The 12033-nt window shown below is 45.3% G+C and overlaps 1 protein-coding gene across 13 annotated transcripts in view; it reads left to right on the plus strand.

Moving 5' to 3' along the window:
- Positions 1 to 3163: 3163 nt before the first annotated feature.
- Positions 3164 to 12033, plus strand: part of LOC100380644 (calcium/calmodulin-dependent protein kinase type II delta chain) — a 117247-nt gene continuing 108377 nt past the window's right edge. For 5 of the 13 annotated variants that reach the window (XM_014206572.2, XM_014206581.2, XM_014206579.2 and 2 more), the window contains exons 1-2: positions 3318 to 3692; positions 7490 to 7584. In XM_014206572.2, coding sequence (XP_014062047.1) covers positions 3631 to 3692; positions 7490 to 7584 — 157 coding nt within the window. In that variant the 5' untranslated portion in view covers positions 3318 to 3630. The other 8 variants (XM_014206583.2, XM_014206584.2, XM_045721543.1 and 5 more) reach the window with 5 other exon arrangements.

The raw sequence follows: 12033 nt of genomic DNA on the forward strand, positions 1-12033 counted from the left end.
TGTTTTGGATTGAACCAACCAGGAAACCAGGGGTGTTGAATTTAGGCCATTGAACTGATCAATTAACTCAGTTGGTCAGATGTGGTGCCTAGTTGGAACAAAAGCCCACAGTACCTGTGGCACTCCGGGAACAGGGTTGCCTACCCTTTCAGGGAGAGCTGTGACACACTCGTCTGGAGAGGAGGCCGTTTGTTTAACGCGATATTTGCTCAGAAATTGTGCAACGGGTTTGATTGGTTCTCTCAAATGTTTTTTTGTTTTTTTCCACTCGGGGATTCAGAGCTCTCGTTTGGATTTGAGAATCCAACCACTGTAATGGAAGGGGGTGGCGCTCAGGGGCTGTGAGTGGCTGTGCATGTCGATGTTTGAGTAGGAAAGACACAGAGGAGAGCCAACCAGTAAAAGCACAGCCCCCTTCATTATTGTGCCGATAACATCAAAGAGCCATCCCAGACTCTGAAGTCAAGAGGACTTAGAGTGTTAGGTGTTAGCCAAACTAAGTGCCATTGACCCCGGCCTATAAGAATATCACAATTGACGAGGGTTCGAGTATAAATAACTGCCCTTCAGATTCGCACTCCTCACACTTTTCCTGTCTTCTCACCCTAGCCATTCAATAAAACCACAATAAATACTAATTGAAATACACACAACAAACGTTTAGATGTTTAAATTTGTTGGATTACTTTTTGCCTGTATGCATGCATCACAGGCGGTTGGTGGCACCTTAATTGGGGAGGACGGGCTCGTGGTAATGGCTGGAGTGGAATAAGTGGAACGGTATCAAATGCATCAAACACGTGGTAGATGGCATTCCATTCCCTCCGTTCCACAGATGATTATTATGAGCCGTTTTCCCCTCAGCAGTCTCCTGTGGTCAGTGGTGTAGTGAAGTTTCGCCTGACCCAACTACAAGGTCTGTAAAAATATTAGTAGTATATTTTATTTTACCATGGGGCAGTTTTAAAATGTGCAGTTTTATAGCTAATCTCATGCTATTTTACACATTTTGCCATGAGGGTGAGAGAAAATGTATTTGTTTTACTGCTCTGGGATCTTGAAAGACGGGACAATCTAAACCTTTTTTTCACAAATATATAAAAATAAAATAAACGTAACATACAGTGCCTTCGGAAAGTATTCAGACCCTTGACTTTTTCCACATTTTGTCAGGTTACAGCCATATTCTAAAATTGATTAAATTGTTTGTTTCTTTCCTCATCAATCTACACACAATATCCCATAATGACAAAGCAGAAACAGGTTTTTAGACATTTTTGCTATATTATTTTACAAAATGTACTAAAATATCACAATTACATAAGTATTCAGACCCTTTTCTCAGTACTTTGTTGAAGCACCTTTGGCAGCGATTACAACCTCAAGTCTTCTTGGGTATGACGCTACATGCTTGGCGCACCTGCATTTGGGAAGTTTTCTCCCATTCTTCTCTGCAGATCCTCTCAAGCTCTGTCAGGTTGAATGGGGAGCGTTGCTGCACAGCTTTTTCCGGTCTCTCCAGAGATGTTTGATCAGGTTCAAGTCCGGGCTCTGGCTGGGCCACTCAAGGACAGTCAGAGACTTGTCCCGAAGCCACTCCTGCGTTGTCTTGTCTGTGTGCTTAGGGTCGTTGTCCTGTTGGAAGGTGAAACTTCGCCCCAGTCTGAGATCCTGAGTGCCCTGGAGCAGGTTTTCTTTAAGGATCTCGCTGTTGTTTGCCCCGTTCATCTTTGCCTCGATCCTGACTAGTGTCCCAGTCCCTGCCGCTGAAAAACATCCACACAGCATGATGCTGCCACCATCATGCTTCACCGTAGGGATGGTGCCAGGTTTCCTCCAGACGTGATGCTTGGCATTCAGGACAAAGAGTTCGATCTTGGTTTCATCAGACCAGAGAATCAAGCGGGCTGTCCTGTGCCTTTTACTGAGGATTGGCTACCGTCTGGCCACTCTACCATAAAGGCCTGATTGGTGGAGTGCTGCAGAGACGGTTGTCTTTCTTGATAGTTCTCCCATCTCCACAGAGGAACTCTGGAGCTCTGTCAGAGTGACCATCGGGTTCTTGGTCCTTCTCCCCTAATTGCTCAGTTTTGCAGGGCGGCCAGCTCTAGGAAGAGCCTTGGTGGTTCCAAAATTCTTCCATTTAAGAATGACGGAGGCCACTCTGTTCTTAGAACCTTCATTGTTGCAGCAATTTTTTGGTACCCTTCCCCAGATCCATTCTTTGACACAATCCTGTCTCGGAGCTCTACGGTCAATTCTTTTGACCTCATGCCTTGGTTTTTGCGCTGACATGCACTGTCACTGTGGGACCTTATATAGACAGGTGTGTGCCTTTCCAAATCATGTCCAATCAATTGAATTTACCACAGTTTGACTCCAATCAAGTTGTAGAAACATCTCAATGATGATCAATAGACACAGGATGCACCTGAGCTCAATTTCGAGTCTCATAGCAAAGGGTCTGAATACATATGTAAATAAGGTATTTCTGTTTTAATTTTTAATAAAAGTGCAACATCTTCTAAAAATAATGTTTTGCTTTGTCATTATTGGTTATTGTGTGTAGATTGATGGAGGGGATTTTTTTTTTTTAAATCAATTTTAGAATACGGCTGTATCATAACAAGATGTGGAAAAAGGGAAGGGGTCTGAATACTTTCCGAAATGCACTGTAGGCTACAGCAGGAGTGATTTTATTAATACGTTTTCTGATCTGAAAAAAATATTGTAAAGCCAGCTTGCCTGCTACCCAAATTATTGTGCTCTACTCTGAAATCACCTTATGCCATTTTTTTATTGAGGGGGGACATTAAATACCAAAACACCAGCAAATCAGCTCCAAGTGATTTTAATTTGGGAAACTCTATGTTCCAAAGTATTCCCACACATAAGAGATATGTGATCATATAGAAAGAAGCAAGGTCTGAAATGATTGTTTTAGTCAGATATTATATCCGTTTGGGCTTCATGAGGCCAATTTGCAGTCTACAAATGATTTGTAATTATGTTCCGACCCCCTGACCATCCACTCTAGAAAAATAGACCCGCGGCTGAATTTTGTTGATGATCCCTGGGCTACAGTCGTTGATAAATCTAGGCCTCTTTACAGTGAGGGTCCGTGGTTACAGCTAGGGGGAGGCGTTGTACTCTACAGTTTTCAAAATCAGGAAGCGCTCGATAGAAAAAGTATCGCACTCAAAGCGAAGTGTAGGCAGGCACAGATAATAGAAGGGACGCGTTCCTCTGCCCAAGCGTTGCTGACGTATGCCAAATCTTACAACGTCTGAATAGGTATTTTAAGTTTAACTAACCACATCATATGTTATAGCGATCTGCCAGTCGATGATGTCGCACGCAACCATTGGTTAATGCATGTAACTTCTGCGCAGGGGAACGCGACCCGAGTATCGACGTCCTTGATAACCCGTGAACTCCGTGCCAAGAACAATTCCTGGATTCGGAAACTGACTCGGAAAAGTAAAAAGAAGATTTGCAGTTAATTTTTATTCTGTGAATTTGTTTTATCGTTTCAGAGGAGACAAGTATCACTTTGAAACATTGGAGACTGTGCGGTTTAAAGTCCCGACCGAAAGAGACAGTCTTCCCTCTCTGCACGCGTCGTTTGCCATGGCTTTGACAACCTGTACCAGATTTACCGACGAATTTAATCTCTACGAAGAGCTGGGAAAGTAAGTATTAAAATGTTTTTGTTATTTCTCTCCAATACATATCTGCATTGGATTATGTTTAGCTACTGGTGCCCTAAACGGGTGGTTATTCTGGATTACCTGTTACCTGTGTGTGGTGCACAGAAACCGTACCCGTTGTATTCAAACCGTACGTTTGGTCTTCAAATGTATATTTCCTAACTTTTCTTTCCAAAACCTTCGTTGCGTTTGTTTGGATATCTTTACTGAATGTTTACGTAGTATTTCAATCGATCTTGACATCATTTTCGTCTAACAAGTCACCGCCCTTTTAGTGGAACAACAACTGTATTGGGGCGGTCATTTCCTAGTGGTGAGTAAATGGTAGTGTCTAAATTTCTGGAGAAATCCCTTGTTTTGCCAGCTGTGATGTCATTCCTTGCTCACAGCAAAATGAAATTGACATAAATGTGACTTATTGATGCACTGATTTGCTATTGCCAAGCGGCCAGCGCACATGCCCATTCCGACAGGGTATTATTGCCTATTTATAATCATAAACCAAATAATAAATGCCATCGTTTTAGCAACAATGTAAACGCATCGATATGAGTGATGGGGTTTAAATGCATAATAGAGCGAAAGGTTGCCGCGTTAAATGTTTTTAAAAGCAGCACTAACCCTGGTGACTGAGAAGAATCCCTTGGCACTACTGACTGTAGTCTGCCCTACTTTACCAGCAAAGCACGGCGTCTTTGCGGGGTTGGGGACAATTAGGTCACTTGCACTAACGCGGTCTTCAGTGCTTTTTTCCAGCGTGAGGCTGCATCTTCTAGCCTAGGCCTACTCTCCTCAGTGGTCCACCGAGCATGGGCCTCTCACAGCCATCCCCATCTGAGTTTGACTACAAAAACTTGAATTCATGTCTACACCACTGACGCAAAGAAACGAAATATAGATGCATGTTTTCAATGTATCCCTATTTCTTTGGCGTTGTATGCATCAGGTTAAATACAGCAATTAGGTTTGGTAATCACCCTCTCCATACCCAACTAGCAATGAGGAATCGGCCCTCTTCAGCGGGGCCGGAACTGATTGAAACGGCCGGAATCAAAATGAATGACTGTCCAGAATCGGCCCAAGTACATCGGGCTGTTTCCACAAAATTCAGATTTTAGTAATTTTAAATATTACTATTATACATGTTATACGTACAAATTATACCCATTCACAAAAAAACTATTTGTGTCCAGAGGAAACACCATACACCTGGTGACCATGTCAGCGTGCATGCGCCTGGCCAGCCACAGGAGTCACTACAGCGCGATGGGACAAGGATATCCCGGCCAAACCCTTCCCTAACTCGGACGACGCTGGCCAATTGTACGTCGCCTCATCGCCTCATCGGTCTCCCGGTCATTGGTCTCGATCCAGCATCTGTAGCAACACGATGCAGTGTCTTAGACCGCTGCGCCACTTGGGACTATTTTGAGGAAGTGTATACTGGCTATGGTGTCTCAAAATGGACAAACAGTACTATTGCTCGTTTTTAAAGCGAATGTCTATTTTTTAAGGTAGTATGCAAGCACACTCGGCTAGTTTGGCTAGGTGCCAGCTGAACTGCAGCATACTGACGACTTAACTCTGCCATTGTTCGTTGGACAAAACCTATGGGTAAAATGAAAGGCATTTTAGGATAAACGCTGAAAATAAAGTCTGTGGTAAACACAGGCTTAGGAGCTCTTATACATTTTGTTCAATAATCTTCAAATCAAATGTTATTGGTCACATACACATGGTTAACAGAAGTTATTGCAAGTGTAGCGAAATGCTTGTACTTCTAGTTCCCGACAGCACAGCAATATCTAACATGTAATCTAAGAATTCCATAACAACTACCTAATACACACACATCTAAAGGGATGGAATATGAATATGTGGATGAGCAATGACAGAGCGGCATATGCAAGATGGTATAAAATACAGTATATACATATGAGAAGAGAAATGCAAGATATGTAAACATTATTAAAGTGACTAGTGATCCATTTATTAAAGTGGCCAATGATTTCAAGTCTGTATCTAGGCAGTGACGTGTTAGTGATAGAAGCTGTTTTTCAGTCTCTCGGTCCCAGCTTTGATGCACCTGTACTGACCTCGCCTTCTGGATGGTAGCAGGGTGAACAGACAGTAGTCCGGGTGATTTGCTGTCCTTGATGATCTTTTTGACCTTCCTGTGACATCAGGGGCTGTAGGTGTCCTGGAGAGCAGGTAGTTTTCCCCCGGTGATGCGTTGTGCAGACCTCACCACCCTCTGGAGAGCCCTGCGGTTGTGGGCGGTCCAGTAGCCATACCAGGCGGTCATACAGCCTGACAGGATGCTCTCAATTGTGCATCTGTAAAAGTTTGAGGGCTTTAGGTGACAAGGCACATTTTTTTTCAGCCTCCTGAGGTTGAAGAGGCACTGTTGCGCCTTCTTCACCACACTGTCTGTGTGGGTGGACTATTTCAGTTTGTCCGTGATGTTTACACCAAGGAACTTTAACTTCCACCTTCTCCACTGCTGTCCCGTCAATGTGGATAGGGGGGTGCTCCCTCTGCTGTTTCCTTGGCCATGCAGTCATGGGTGAACAGGGAGTACAGTAGGAGGCTGCGCACGCACCCTTGTGTGGCCCCAGTGTTGAGGATCAGCAAAGTGGTGGGGGGGCGGTTGATTGCACAGGGCGGGGTTGATACCCAGGGCCTCAAGCTTAATCATGAGCTTGGAGGGTACTATGGTGTAGAATGCTGAGCTATAGTCAATGAACAGCATTCTTACATAGGTATTCTTCTTGTCCAGATGGATAGGGCAGTGTGATGGCGATTGCATCGTCTGTGGACCTATTGGGGCGGTAGGCAATTTTGAAGTGGGTCTAGGGTGACCGGTAAGGTGGAGGTGATATGATCCTTGACTAGACTCTCAAAGCACTTAATGATGACAGAAGTGAATGCTATGGGGCGATAGTCATTTAGTTCAGTTACCTTTGCCTTCTTGGGTAACATCACTTTTTGTGAATGTTGAAGAATTTAGGTAATGATAAAAAGCACATAAAGGCTTCATAATTCATAAAGGTCATGTTAACTAACTGATATTATCTCATAGAACAGAAAGTATGAGATCTCCTAAGCCTGTGTTAACCTCTGACCTTATTTTTGGCGTTTATTCCAAAACCCTAATCATTCCCTATTCATTAGGAATGGCTGAACAAACCTGAGTTATCTTATTTCCGAGTGTTTGGACTACAAGTTAGCGAGCTCTCTTGCCATATATAGCTTGCAGTCCTAAAACCTGGAAATTATATAATTCGCCACTGTTGTCTTACGACTCGACAAATAGCTCGAACCAGTCATGACTATTCAACAAAACAATAAATCATTTTCAAGTTTATTTTCAGCAAATTTATTAGTTACATGATTGTATAACTAGAAAAGGAGTTTTGAAATTGAGGGTGCAGTATTTATGAAGTTTGGCAATGAGGACAAAAATTAGCATAGTTCAGTAAGTTTAGCCAGGGAAAACAAATCTGGGAGAGGATATAGCTGGGTGCACATGAATCCAGATAATGTATGGTGAAGTCACTTCCGGACATGGTATATAGAGAAAGGAAAGGGTTTTTGGATGGAACAAAACGTATAACATCTCCTAAGACTGTGTTTACCAGACCTTATTTTCGGCATTTGTTCAAAAACCCTCCAAAAACTAACCATGGCGAAATTAGTGCCGACAAAAAGAGGCCATTACTATTGCTCTCCATGTCAGTTTGATCGTCTACTCACCACCGTCTTTGTGTTTCCTAAAGGGGAGCTTTCTCCATAGTGAAAAGATGTATGAGGATCTCCAGCGGACAGGAGTATGCTGCCAAAATCATCAACACTAAGAAGCTATCTGCTCGGGGTAGGTGTCTTTACCATGTCGTTACCTTGTCTTTGCAGGTTTTGTTGAAAACAACTAAATACCCCAAAACTCCCTGTCAAAAGTTTCCAGTGAAAAACAAAAAGGTGATGGTTCTAAGTTTTTACCTGCCGTTTATCTCCACATTACATGGTAACATGGCAATTACATTAGTATGCAGTTCACAGGAGGCTGCTGAGGGGAGGACGGCTCATAATAATGTCTAGAACGGAGTGAATGGTATCAAACACATGGAAACCATGGAAACCATGTATTTGATACCGTTCCACTGATTTCGCTCCAGACATTACCACGAGCCCGTCCTCCCCAATTAAGGTGCCACCAACCTCCTGTGATGCAGTTGTAGAGAAGCACCCATTATTATCACATATTTGACAGTAAATAGCAGATAAAATGACATTTCCCAGAGGAATGCGGTATGTGGTTCTGGTTTGTGTTGCAATGTTGAGCAGGGTAGTCCTCTGGGTAGTCACAGGTTTACCAGTCAATGACAGGAAAAATCTCCCCAAGATGTCCTCGATTTTTGGACTTCATGCACTTTTTAACCAAGTGACCTGCCCTCCAACTTCCCCCATTTCGCTCCTGCTTACTTTTTAGTGGACAATGTACAGTCATAGCTGAGTCATTTCAGTAATTGGATGTGGTCAGGCGCCTGTTGCGACAGTGGTAAGGCTAACAGCGTCTGGGGAAGTCTCGCTCAGGGTTATGTTCAACTATCTTTACAGTTCTTCTTTCATTTTATATCCTTAGTACCCCTTGTGGCGAGGGATGAAAACGCCAAGCAAGGTTATGACTCTCATACTGGTATCAGTTAACCTGCTTTGATTTCTGACATGAGTCACAGTGTAGTCTTCTGTGTCACAACCTCAGTCACTATGGGATAACTGAACGGAATCTGCCAGTAGTAGAAATAGACATGCATTCTTCATGACCTTTGGCTCTATATCCTGGTGCTACTATACAAAGTCTTGCTTTTGTAGAATGTACTGCCTGTCCAGGAAGTAGGTTGGGTCTATTTTTCCCTTATTCTCTCTGGCGCTCTCCTCCTTTGTGAGGGAGCTGTGTGGAGCGGGTTGGTGGGCCGGGGCTCCCGTTGTCTGTATGGCGCTGCAGATTATCCCTCCACAAACCTTAATGGGCTGCTCACACACACACACACACACACACACACAAAGACAAGTAAGGACTAAAATACAGGAGGGAGGGATGATTAGGACTAAATGACAGGAGGGAGGGATGATTAGGACTAAATGACAGGAGGGAGGGATGATTAGGACTAAAAGACAGGAGGGAGGGATGATTAGGACTAAATGACAGGAGGGAGGGATGATTAGGACTAAATGACAGGAGGGAGGGATGATTAGGACTAAATGACAGGAGGGAGGGATGATTAGGACTAAATGACAGGAGGGAGGGATGATTAGGACTAAATGACAGGAGGGAGGGAGGGATGATAGGACTAAATGACAGGAGGGAGGGAGGGATGATAGGACTAAATGACAGGAGGGAGGGAGGGATGATAGGACTAAATGACAGGAGGGAGGGAGGGATGATAGGACTAAATGACAGGAGGGAGGGAGGGATGATAGGACTAAATGACAGGAGGGAGGGAGGGATGATAGGACTAAATGACAGGAGGGAGGGAGGGACGATTAGGACTAAATGACAGGAGGGAGGGACGATTAGGACTAAATGACAGGAGGGAGGGACGATTAGGACTAAATGACAGGAGGGAGGGACGATTAGGACTAAATGACAGGAGGGAAGAGGGAGGGATGATTAGGACTAAATGACAGGAGGGAGAGGGAGGGATGATTAGGACTAAATGACAGGAGGGAGGGAGGAGGATGATTAGGACTAAATGACAGGAGGGAGGGAGAAGGGACGATTAGGACTAAATGACAGGAGGGAGGGAGGGGGAGGATGATTAGGACTAAATGACAGGAGGGAGGGACGATTAGGACTAAATGACAGGAGGGAGGGAGGGAGGGATGATTAGGACTAAATGACAGGAGGGAGGGAGGGATGATAGGACTAAATGACAGGAGGGAGGGATGATTAGGACTAAATGACAGGAGGGAGGGATGATTAGGACTAAATGACAGGAGGGAGGGATGATTAGGACTAAATGACAGGAGGGAGGGATGATTAGGACTAAATGACAGGAGGGAGGGATGATTAGGACTAAATGACAGGAGGGAGGGATGATTAGGACTAAATGACAGGAGGGAGGGATGATTAGGACTAAATGACAGGAGGGAGGGAGGGAGGGATGATTAGGACTAAATGACAGGAGGGAGGGAGGGAGGAGGGAGGGATGATTAGGACTAAATTACGGGAGGGAGGTAGGGATGATTAGGACTAAATGACAGGAGGGAGGGAGGAGGAGGGATGATTAGGACTAAATGACAGGAGGGAGGGATGATTAGGACTAAATGACAGGAGGGAGGGAGGGATGATTAGGACTAAATGACAGGAGGGAGGGAGTGATGATTAGGACTAAATGACAGGAGGGAGGGAGGGATGATTAGGACTAAATGACAGGAGGGAGGGAGGGATGATTAGGACTAAATGACAGGAGGGAGGGAGGGATGATTAGGACTAAATGACAGGAGGGAGGGAGGGATGATTAGGACTAAATGACGGGAGGGAGGGAGGGAGGGATGATTAGGACTAAATGACGGGAGGGAGGGAGGGAGGGATGATTAGGACTAAATGACAGGAGGGAGGGAGGGATGATTAGGACTAAATGACAGGAGGAGGGAGGGAGGGAGGGATGATTAGGACTAAATGACAGGAGGAGGGAGGGAGGGAGGGATGATTAGGACTAAATGACAGGAGGAGGGAGGGAGGGAGGGAGGGATGATTAGGACTAAATGACAGGAGGGAGGGAGGGATGATTAGGACTAAATGACAGGAGGAGGGAGGGATGATTAGGACTAAATGACAGGAGGGAGGGAGGGATGATTAGGACTAAATGACAGGAGGGAGGGAGGGATGATTAGGACTAAATGACAGGAGGGAGGGAGTGATGATTAGGACTAAATGACAGGAGGGAGGGAGGGATGATTAGGACTAAATGACAGGAGGGAGGGAGGGATGATTAGGACTAAATGACAGGAGGGAGGGAGGGATGATTAGGACTAAATGACAGGAGGGAGGGAGGGATGATTAGGACTAAATGACGGGAGGGAGGGAGGGAGGGATGATTAGGACTAAATGACAGGAGGGAGGGAGGGATGATTAGGACTAAATGACAGGAGGGAGGGAGGGATGATTAGGACTAAATGACAGGAGGAGGGAGGGAGGGAGGGATGATTAGGACTAAATGACAGGAGGAGGGAGGGAGGGAGGGATGATTAGGACTAAATGACAGGAGGAGGGAGGGAGGTGATTAGGACTAAATGACAGGAGGAGGGAGGGATGATTAGGACTAAATGACAGGAGGAGGGAGGGATGATTAGGACTAAATGACAGGAGGGAGGGAGGGAGATGATTAGGACTAAATGACAGGAGGGAGGGAGGGAGGGATGATTAGGACTAAATGACAGGAGGGAGGGAATGATTGGGACTAAATGACAGGAGGGAGGGACGGACGGAGGGAGGGATGATTAGGACTAAATGACAGGAGGGAGGGATGATTAGGACTAATGACAGGAGGGAGGGATGATTAGGACTAAATGACAGGAGGGAGGGATGATTAGGACTAAATGACAGGAGGGAGGGAGGGATGATTAGGACTAAATGACAGGAGGGAGGGAGTGATGATAGGACTAAATGACAGGAGGGAGGGAGGGATGATTAGGACTAAATGACAGGAGGGAGGGAGGGAGGGAGGGATGATTAGGACTAAATGACAGGAGGAGGGAGGGAGGGAGGGATGATTAGGACTAAATGACAGGAGGAGGGAGGGATGATTAGGACTAAATGACAGGAGGAGGGAGGGATGATTAGGACTAAATGACAGGAGGAGGGAGGGATGATTAGGACTAAATGACAGGAGGGAGGGAGGGATGATTAGGACTAAATGACAGGAGGGAGGGAGGGAGGGATGATTAGGACTAAATGACAGGAGGGAGGGATGATTGGGACTAAATGACAGGAGGGAGGGACGGACGGAGGGAGGGATGATTAGGACTAAATGACAGGAGGGAGGGATGATTAGGACTAAATGACAGGAGGGAGGGATGATTAGGACTAAATGACAGGAGGGAGGGATGATTAGGACTAAATGACAGGAGGGAGGGAGGGATGATAGGACTAAATGACAGGAGGGAGGGAGTGATGATAGGACTAAATGACAGGAGGGAGGGAGTGATGATTAGGACTAAATGACAGGAGGGAGGGAGTGATGATTAGGACTAAATGACAGGAGGGAGGGAGGGATGATTAGGACTAAATGACAGGAGGGAGGGAGGGATGATTAGGACT

Source organism: Salmo salar, chromosome ssa07 (genome assembly GCF_905237065.1).
Source record: "Salmo salar chromosome ssa07, Ssal_v3.1, whole genome shotgun sequence".
Lineage (NCBI taxonomy): Eukaryota > Metazoa > Chordata > Actinopteri > Salmoniformes > Salmonidae > Salmo > Salmo salar.